At 64.5% G+C, this 9,654-nt stretch overlaps 1 protein-coding gene across 1 annotated transcript; it reads left to right on the top strand.

Moving 5' to 3' along the window:
- Nucleotides 1-273: 273 nt before the first annotated feature.
- On the top strand, nt 274-6,753 carry TMED3 (transmembrane p24 trafficking protein 3). Its single transcript, XM_054588369.1, has 3 exons — nt 274-474; nt 1,830-2,078; nt 6,017-6,753. Exons 1-3 carry the CDS (start codon nt 295-297, stop codon nt 6,251-6,253), a joined length of 666 nt encoding a protein of 221 aa, XP_054444344.1. The 5' UTR covers nt 274-294; the 3' UTR covers nt 6,254-6,753.
- The last annotated feature ends 2,901 nt before the right edge of the window (nt 6,754-9,654 follow it).

Here is a 9,654-nt window from a genome sequence, read left to right on the forward strand (position 1 = left end):
GAACCCCAGCGCCGCCCCCTGGAGAGACGGGCGATTGCAGGGGGGCGGAAAGGAGAGAAATGGAGGGGGGCCCGCGGCCGCCGAGCAGAGCGGGTCAAACGCCAGGCCTGCGCCGGGAAAACCCACGCGCTCGGCCCCGCGGCGGGTGCGGGCTGGACCAGGCGCCGCGGGGTGTTGGGGCCCCCGCCCCCCGGGCGCGCCTGCGCACTGGGCCGCCGGCTCCCGGAAGCCCCGCGCCGGTGGCGCCACGTCGGTCCCGGCGCAGCCGCCGGGCGTAGCCTCCGCGGACCCGCCATGGGCAGCGCAGCCCCGCTCTCCGCCTGCGCCCCGCGCCTGCTGCTGCTGCTGCTGCTGCTCTCGCTGTGCGCCGAGCGGCCGCGCGGCGCCGAGCTCACCTTCGAGCTGCCGGACAGCGCCCGGCAGTGCTTCCACGAGGACGTGGAGCCGGGCGTCAAGTTCTCCCTCGACTACCAGGTGCGTCTCCCGCTCCGTCCGGTGTCGCCGGGCTCCCGCGGGTTCCCGGGAGGGGGACGCCTAGGCGGGTCCCGCGCCCCGGGAGCTGGCCGGGTGGCCCCTGCAGACCCGCCGAATCCGGCGGGACACCTCTGGGTGGCCGGACACGGGCTTTCTGTCCTAAGCATCCTGGACCGCTGTCCCCACGTGTCCTGAAAATGGCAGCGAGAGGAAGTGGGTTTGTGGTTTTATTCTCCCTCCCGTCCAGCGTTTAACGTCCTCGCCGAGGTGCGCGCAGGAGGGGTGAGAGCGGACTCTTTGGCCGGGGGTCTCGGCGGCGCCTTGGAGCCCTGGTGCTATTTGCAGGGAGCCGTGTGGTGGCAGCAACACGCACTGCTGTTGCCGGTGGCTCCCTAAGACTCCCTGTGCGTGCCCCTCGGACTTTCAAGAGGTCCCAGGGCTCAAGGTTTCGGGGAGCAGGTCCCGCCCCTAAGGTTTAGTGAGCAGAGCCAGGGTTGGGGGGCTGAGTGGGACGCACCCGAAAGCTGCCTGCGCGTGGACCTGCCGGCTGGCACCGCGGAGGCGAGGCGGCACCAGCAGCGGTGGGGACGGCCATGGACGGGCCTCGCGGGCTAAGGGGCCTTGTGCGTGCGGTGGCCTCAGGGTCCCTAATTGGCCCACTTTCACAACCTCGTGGGCAGTGCCCACATGGTGGCTGTGTTAACGGGGGGGGGGGGCGGCCGGGGGGCAACCACCAAAAAGTGGTCATCCCGAGGCGGGAGAGCCTGAGAGGACAGCTGGTCTCGGTCAGGGGTCCCTGCCAGGGGGTCCCAACACCTCCAGCCACTGCAGGGAGCTCCATGCCAGTGAGGCAGCGTCTCCCTTCTCCACAGCGGAAATCCTACGTTCAGAAGCAGGGGAGGCAGTTTATTGTGTCCTTTGAGGGGTCTTAATGGTCTCACGTTACAAAGTGAACAGAGTGATCCCAGGACTGGCCCACCTCCGCCCGTTGCTGGTTCTGGCTGTAGTGAAACCAACATCAGCTGCCTGCTGCGCAGCCGACTTCGCGGGGGACCTCGCTGTCCCATTCTGTAAGGCGGGAGGGAGGAGGTGCACCACGCTCCCGCCCAGCGGGCCCTCTGGGGGCAGGCAGACCAGGCCCCGGCCCTGTCCCTCCCAGCAGCGGGCTGTGGGTGGCTCCCTCGCCCTTCTCAGCCTCCCCGTCCTCTCCTGTGACGCGGGAGCGCAGCAGCACCTGCGTAGCAGGCTGTGCACTTGAGTGAGATGTTTCCGAAGTCCAGTCACGGCGCCTGGCCGGCACCCGGTGGCAGGCGCCTCTGGCAACAGCAGATGGTGGGTGTCTTTGGGGTCATCAGGTCATCAGCGGAGGCCACTACGATGTCGACTGCTACATGAAGGACCCCCTGGGAAACACCATCTACAGGGAAACCAAGAAGCAGTACGGCAGCTTCACACACCAGGCTGAGGTCAAGGGCGTGTACCAGTTTTGCTTCAGTAACGAGTTTTCCACCTTCTCTCACAAGACCGTCTATTTTGACTTTCAAGTGGGCGACGAGCCCCCCATTCTCCCGGAAATGGGGCACAGGGTCACGGCTCTCACCCAGGTGAGTGGCCACACACAGGGTCGGTCCTGGCGGAGCCCCCGGCCGTCCCTCCTCTCCCGCCCCTGTCCTGGCTAGTGGGCAGCCACCACCTGCCAGCTCCCAGCTGGGGCTGTGCCTGTCGTTTCCTGGAGAACGCTGTGTCCTCCTTGCCTTCCTCTCCTTTTCTGGGCTGCTCCCCGCTGGCTTCCTTGCCGAGTTTCCGCATCCCTGCACAGCCCTTCTCCCAGCACCGTCCGGGAGCGCCTGTGGCACGTGCCTGCCTGCTTATGTGACGCGTCTACAGCAGGGAGGCCAGGGCCCCACTCTGTGGTGTTAGGGTAACACCAGCGGCCATGACACACGAACCCCACACGTCAGTGGCTTCACTCAATAGGAGTTTCCCTGCAGTGGTCCAGGGAGTGGGGTGAGGGGTGAGGGCTTTGCTCCGTGGAATGACTCGGAAACCCAGGCTCGCGCTCTCGTCCTTGTCCAGCTGTCCCCTGGGGCCCTGGGCCCTCTGCCTCTGGCCACCGGCGGAGGGAGATAGCCGCAGGCGCACCTGCCTCTTCAACGCCCCAGCCCAGAAGTAAGGCAGGTCTCACATGTCCTGGAGCTGAGGGAGGCCGCGTGGCCAGGTGGGAAGGAGGAAGGGCTGGCGAGCACAGCCCTGGGGGCTGTCCACCCCCGGAGCAACTCCATGCTTGCCAGAGAGATGGCGGGCGCTTCTGGAGGACCGGATGGGCGTCTCTGTCACCCACGGCTCTCCAGGCCGATGGTAACCACCCCCCTGCCCCTGCCCCGGCCGCCTCTGTCAGGCCTCCCTCCTGCTGTCAAGGCCCCAGCCCCCAACATGTAGGCTCTGGGTCGTTTCCCCAGCGCCCAAGGCATGGCCCGGAAAAGGAGCACCTCAGTTGTCAGGTGACTGAGTCACAGGGCCCAGGGAGACCTGCAGGACAGGAGTGGCCATCTGTGGCCGCAGCTGTTCCGGAACTAAAGCCAGAGGACCTCCTGGGCCACCCTCCCACGTGGCCACGTCCTCCGTTTCCCGGAGCGCGGCTGTGGGCTCACGTGCTCCATCACCTGCCTCCCCAGGCAGGTGGGGGCTCGTGGCGTGTGGTCCACTGCAGAGCTGCTCTCTTTGTAATGGCTCATTAATTAACTTAAAAATGTGCCTCCTCGTTCGCTCTCTAGCAGCACTCGTAGAGCTCAGCAGCCACAGGCGGCTGTGCACAGGAAGTTCCGCTGGATGCTGCCGGCAGGCCCGGCCCAGGCTGTGCTGGGATCTTTCACAACCCGCACGGGTGAGAGTTCCGTTGGTCACTGACGACACCGCGTCCGCTCTGGAGGCTTTTGTAATCATGCAGGAGCAGAGCAGAGCAGGAGGGCTTTCCTGTGTAACCAGTGGAGAACCAATTTGCGGAGAAAAGGCTTAATGGATGGCGCAGTAGGAAATTCTTTCCTGGAGGCTTAGAATGAGAGTTTGATTTTGTTGCAGGTGTGATTTGCACTTCCAGACTCAAAACAGGCATCTCCTCCTCCTGTCCTGACTCCTCTGCCTGGAACGGAGGTCCCTCAGCATCTGCCTCTGAGCGCTCTCGCTCACCCGTGGGGGCACTCAGTCCACGCCCGGCGCTGCGGGTGGGGGTGGGGTTGGGGGGTGGGAATGCACGGTGCTGGCCTTGCCCTCAGGGGCACGGTGGGGAGTGTGAACCTGCCGTCACTCAGCCCCGGATGCTGTGGTCAGAAAGAGCCATGATGTCAGGCTGAGGGGTCTCACGGGAGGGAGCCATCGATTCCTCCAGGAGAATCAGAGCTCTTCGCAAGGGGAGGTTTCTCTTAAAAGTGAGGACGTGGGCAGTTTCCTAGGAGTTGTCTGGCTGGGGGAAGAGGTGCCAGCACCCCGCGAGGCGGGGTGCACAGCCTGGGCACCACGTCCATTTTCCCTGCCAGCCCTGCTTCCATTCGACCTGGCCCGGCCGCTGTGGTCCCAGCTCCCCTGGGCTCCCCGCAGCACTGCGGCGGTCCAGGGCCCCCTTTTCTGGAGTCAAGATCAATACGGGGTGAGAGGGCAGGACCCAGAGTGGCCAGAGCCGTGGCCCCGGGATCTAACACTGGCCTGCGTTCCCAGGCGGCCAGGCCCCCAGGGGAGGCGGCATGCACTGCGGGCGGGCCCTGGTGGGGCCGAGGGTTTGGGAGAGGCCGGGCCCGGGCTGCCTCACTGGGGGCCGAGGGAGGTTGAAGTTTTCCCAGACTCCCCCGCTCGGGGGCCAGCGGACATTTCCCTGCCTTCGAGTTCTGTCCCGGGGGCCCTTGTGAGCTGAGGGCTGGCTCTGGGCATCAGCAGGTGGCAGGGTGTGGGGACGGAGGAAGGGGACAGGTCAGGTGTCTCCAGAGACCAGCTGTCACGATGATCTGACCCCCTGAGGCTCCAGGATGCTGGAAACCTGCCGGGCTCGGTGGTCTCGGCAGGGCTGGTGGTTGCCCTCCAGGTGAGCTGGGGACCCCCCTCTCCTCCCTCTGTTCTCTTCCCTCCTCCTCCAGAGATTCTGGACCCCAGGGAGCAGCCTGCAGGTGCCGGCCCATATTGCCGAACGCCTGGGCCAGGGCCTGGGGTCCAGGGAGCTCCCAGGCCAGCGGGCCCTTTGGATTTGAGTGTGCTTGGGACACGCTGAACATGTGTGTATGCCTACACATGTGTGTATGTATGTGGTGCGCGCGCACACAGACACAAGGGGCGTCTCCATCCAGCCCACTCACTGCAAGGAGGATGGTCTTGTTACCAAGTCCTCTCAGCTCAGGGCCCCAAACCCCAGGTCCACTCTTCTCCCCCTGACCTGCGGCCGCCTCAGCTGAGGCCCCCAGCTCTCCTGCCCAGTAAACGTGCAGCAGCTGGTGCTCTCCCTGCCCCCACACGGGTCCCCGCGAGTCTGTCGTCGCTGCCAGGGGTTCCCTTAAAGTGGGGTCCCTTCCTGCCACTCTGCTCCCAGAGCTTCATGACAGAGCCTTGGTCCTTGAGGCTGTTCCTGTGAGATCCTGCCCACCCACACCCCCGGCCAGGCCTGTGCGCACTCCCGGTCCCTGCTCCTGCTGCTCCTGCTGCTCCTGCTGCTCCGCCCGCCCACCTGTGAAGGCTCACGGGGCTGCTCCTGTGTCCGCCCCCCTCCGTCTCTTGCATGTTCCCCTAACCTCACACACCCTCTGTTGTCGACGCTTCTTCACGCGACATTGATTACGTTCACCTTTAAATTGTGAACTGAGACCCAGGACGGTGTCCGAGGCCAATTCATCGCACAGTCCCCTGGGCCTAGAACGACGTCTGGGGGCGAGCAGGCCTTCAGTGAGTGTGCGCTGCAACGCACAAATGGGTGGGGTGGGTCTAGGCGGGAAGACTCCCAGCAGGACGTGCTGTTCTCTCAGTCTTATTTTTCCGGGCATCGTTCCTGAGCCCCGGCCCCCTTCAGTGACTGGCCTTGCAGGGGTCAGCAGGCTGACACAGGCGCAGGGCTCGCCTGCCCGCCGAGTGTCCCAGTCACGGCGGCCACGGGCACACTAAGGAGGCCTCTGGAAAGGCCATGTCCCGAGGCCAGGCTCACAAGCTTCAGCAGGTTACAGCCTCTCCCCTGGCTCCTTCCCGGGTGAGCCCCCTCACCCCTTTCGGGGACCATGGCCAAGTCTTTGAGACCCTGGGAGCCTTCAGTGAGAACACACGGCCCTGCTTGTGAGCAGAGGCTCAGGGCTCCAGGTCCTGAATTCCAACTCAGACCCTGCCACTTGCTGGCTGTGTGACTCGGGGAAAATCACCTGCCTCCTCTGAGCTCCAGGTAGGCTGGCAGGGGCTAAGAGGAGCCTGCGGCATTGCACAGGTGCCCCGTCGGGGGCTCAGAGCCCCACTGGCTGTGTGCAGGCCCCGCTCCCCTCCCCAGGCCCAGCACCGTGACAGCTCCTCTCTTCCCGCGCAGATGGAGTCCGCCTGTGTGACCATTCACGAGGCCCTCAGGACGGCGATTGACTCTCAGACGCATTACCGGCTCCGGGAAGCCCAGGACCGGGCCCGGGCCGAAGACCTGAACAGCCGGGTCTCCTACTGGTCTGTCGGTGAGACCGTCGCCCTCTTTGTGGTCAGCGTCAGCCAGGTGCTGCTGCTGAAGAGCTTCTTCACGGAGAAGCGGCCCATGGGCAGGGCGGCCCCGTCCTAGTCGGGGGGCCCGGGCCAGGGCTCCTGCGGGCTGTGCGTGCGACCCAGGACTGGTGGACATGTGCTCACCTCCTTCTGCTCGGGTGCTTCATCCTCGTCCCTCAGCTGCCAGAGGTCATGGAGCTCAGGGTTTGGAAGGCGTCTCTCTGCAACGCTGAATGAAAAAGTTTACAGTCGGGATAAGGACGGGCCACTGGGGTGGGGGCTTTCAGTGCCGCGGCCTCTGGGGGCACCTCAGGCTGCTCCCTCTGCTCCACGGTGCTGGGGCATCTGGCCTGTGTGGGTCCTGTCTGGGGGGTGGGGCGTGCCTAGGTCTTGCCTTGCCTCCCACGGGGCACCCTGTCCTGAGGAAACCAGGCCCTGAGGCAGCTTTGCAGAACTCCCACCCCAGGTGGCACAGCTGCCAGCCCAGCACGCAGGGATGGCGTGGTGACCGGGTGCCCTTGGTTGTCCGTGTGTCTTCTGGGAGGCGGGACCCTGGCTAATAAAGACTCAGCATGACTACCATGGAGATGGGGCTTGTATTGCGTGGCCTGCGAGGAGCGCGTGGCCCGGTGGGAGTGTGGCTGCGTGTGCACGTAGCCAGTGTCGTCAGCAAGGGAAGCCCTGGAGATGGCAGGGCGCTGTGCGCGGATGCGGGGACAGAGGCGGCGCCCTCTTCCCGGCTGACCAATAGCAGTGAAATGGGCACACGGATACTTTGTGACCTCGGACCCCAGATATCCGCCACAGCCCAGTCGTCGTCTAGGCCAGCGTGGGGGTTGAGAGCAGCCTGTGGCTGTCCCGAGCGCCGTGGGCTCGGCAGCCTCCACGGTGTCTTTGAAACCCAGGGCCGACTGCGTGGGCCTGGCCAGGCCCTCCCTGGCTGTGTGTGCTTTTCAGAGCTCACGGCGGGGCCCTCGCCTGGGCCTGGCGCAGCAGCCCCTTGCCCCTGTGAGTCACCCCCGACCTGCGCCCCTCGCCCACCGCCCTGGTCCCACTGTTGTCTGGCCAGCCCCGCCCATGCCCGGCCACGCTTCCGCCCAGGGCCTTGGCGCGTCACTTCCTCTCGCTGCCTGCACGGCCTGTCCCGCCCGGCCAGACGCCCTGCGGTCAGTGAGCCCCGTCCACTGTTAGAGGGGTGTGGACGGGGGAAGAGCACATTCCAGCTGTCATTTTAACAGAGTCTCCCTCCAAGACATTCTCAAAGGGCTAGTTTTCTTCTCAAGGGCACGGACAGCGATAGGGGACTGGTGTGTTGTGGTGAGGAACACAGCGCCCTCTGAGAGACGCGGCTGCTGTGCGGGGCGAGATGGTGGCCCCCCCGGCAGGTCAGAGCCGACGCTGTCCCAGCGGCCGCTGAGCTGCAAGGGGGTGCGTCTTTCCAGCCGGGGACCCGCCGCCGTTTCTCACGATTACCCCTCTCCTGGGACCACCGGAGGGCGGGGCTCTGAACAAAGGCCGCCTGATCTGGTATTTATGGAGTTTTATTCTGGGCTTTAATATGGCATGGCACAGGAAGTCTAGAAATTGAGCTTCCTCACTTTCAAAGTTCCAGGTACACCTTTGGCCACGGGGAAAATACCGCCAAGGTGATGCCCACAGGCCCTGTATCCCCAGTCTGGCCGGGGTGCACGGTCGCTGAGCTGCCACGCTTGTGTACCTGATCCTCACACTCCCTCACACTTGTGTACCTGATCCTCACACTCCCTATTCTGACCACGCGGCTGTACGCTTTCTATTGTAGGAGCGCCACCTCCCCACAGAGCACAAAGCAGGTACACAGATGTCAGGACTTTACCTGGGGTGGAACTACCAGAAAAACCACTCCCCTGTGACACGTCTTCAAGCAAAACTGGAAGGAGGCTGAGAGGAGCTCCTCAGCTAAACTCACGCAGGGACTGCCGGACCCAGTGGAATGCCGAGCCAGGAGCGAGTTGGGAGAACCCGTTTTTCCGGCTCCGGAGGCTGTAGCAGGCTGCCGTGAGCGCTCCCTACTTACCGAGGAAACGCGAGTTGGAGCTTTTGGGTTATGTGGGAAGCACTCGCCTTCCGCTGACTGCAGCTCTAGACCTAGCACTCTCCTGGCCCTCAGCGCTGGCGCCGCCCGTAACCCTGGGCTCTGGCCTGGCTGCGCGCTCTGCCCCTCGGCTGGCCTGGCTTCCCAGCCCGATGTTTGCCAGCAGGGGAAACAGGCCTCGCGTCTGGCTTTCTGTCACATCGTGGGGCAGTTGCCCAAGAACTAGATAAGGCTTTGCGTCAGTTGTAGGTGCACTTTTGTAAGGAACAGCTCCAGCCCAGCGGCTTGTTCAGTGCACACCCCTGGTGACCGAGCCTCACACGCAGCCTTGTTTAAACTGCCCTGAGAATGAGACCACGGGGAAGGGCCCCTGAACTGCAATGTAACGTTTTCAAAGGAAGTAGCACCGGGTGGTACTCCGGGAGCTTTTCAGGTGTGGGTTGAACGGCAGCCAGTCAGGTTAGCTCCTGTGCGCGCACCTAAGCAACCAGTAACAGGGGAACGGCTGTCGCTCCACAGCCATGCTCTGATGTGATTGCTGTAGATCGGAAGCAGCCTCATAGACGCATAAGACTTGAGACTCTTCATGAAAGTAATAACGTAACAGTAGCTCCTCTAAAACAGCTACCCCGGCCTTGGGCTTTGAGGGCCCCACCGTCCGGGCGGCCAGCGTCTGACTAAACCAGCTCCCTTTACATCCGCACCTGCCTCTCCAGCACGGGCTGTAGAGGGGCAGGCGGCCAGACCCGCCTTCAGGTGTGCCCCGGCTTTGTAAGAGAAAGACTCAGATACCAGAGGGTGCCGAGTGCCACGCTGAGAGCTCTAAGAGGCCGGTGTGACTGAGTGCCTGGTGGCTGCCGCAGGCGGGGAGCCGGCCGGCGATCTGGGCGCAGGGGCCACAGGTGGACCCAGCCCAGGCCTGACGTGGTGCGGGAACCACGGGGAGGGCCGTGTTGTGAGGGCTGCGTAGCCTGGGTTTCCTCCCAACCGAGATGCGTGGACAAGAGGGGACCCTTGGGTCCCCCGGCTCCTGGGGGAGAGGCCGCAGCCGTCTAGGTGAGAGCTGGCAGTGGGCTGGACGGGGCAGGCAGATGGGGGGAGGGGAGGCCCAGAGCAAGGGAGGGGCCTGTGTGTTTGGCTCCAGCAAAGACGAGAGAAAACACCCGGAACAGGGTCAGGGACCGAGGAGGGGACACAGTCCTGCAGGGAGACCCCACCTGCCCCGGCCTTTGGGGGTTTGCGAGAGCTGGTAAGAGCCTGCAGTGTGGCCCGGAGGCTGGGTTTCTGTGAAGGCTGGCTGTGCGGCCGAGCCCCACGCTTGGACCTGCCCAGAATCCCAGGAAGCCCTGACATGTGAGCCGCCATCTCAGCCGCCAACCCCGGGGGCATCCGGAGCCCCTCTC

The sequence above is a fragment of the Pteronotus mesoamericanus genome, unplaced genomic scaffold, assembly GCF_021234165.1.
Source record: "Pteronotus mesoamericanus isolate MK-2021 breed Mesoamerican mustached bat unplaced genomic scaffold, CSHL_Meso_final contig_1242, whole genome shotgun sequence".
Classification (NCBI taxonomy): Eukaryota; Metazoa; Chordata; class Mammalia; order Chiroptera; family Mormoopidae; genus Pteronotus; species Pteronotus mesoamericanus.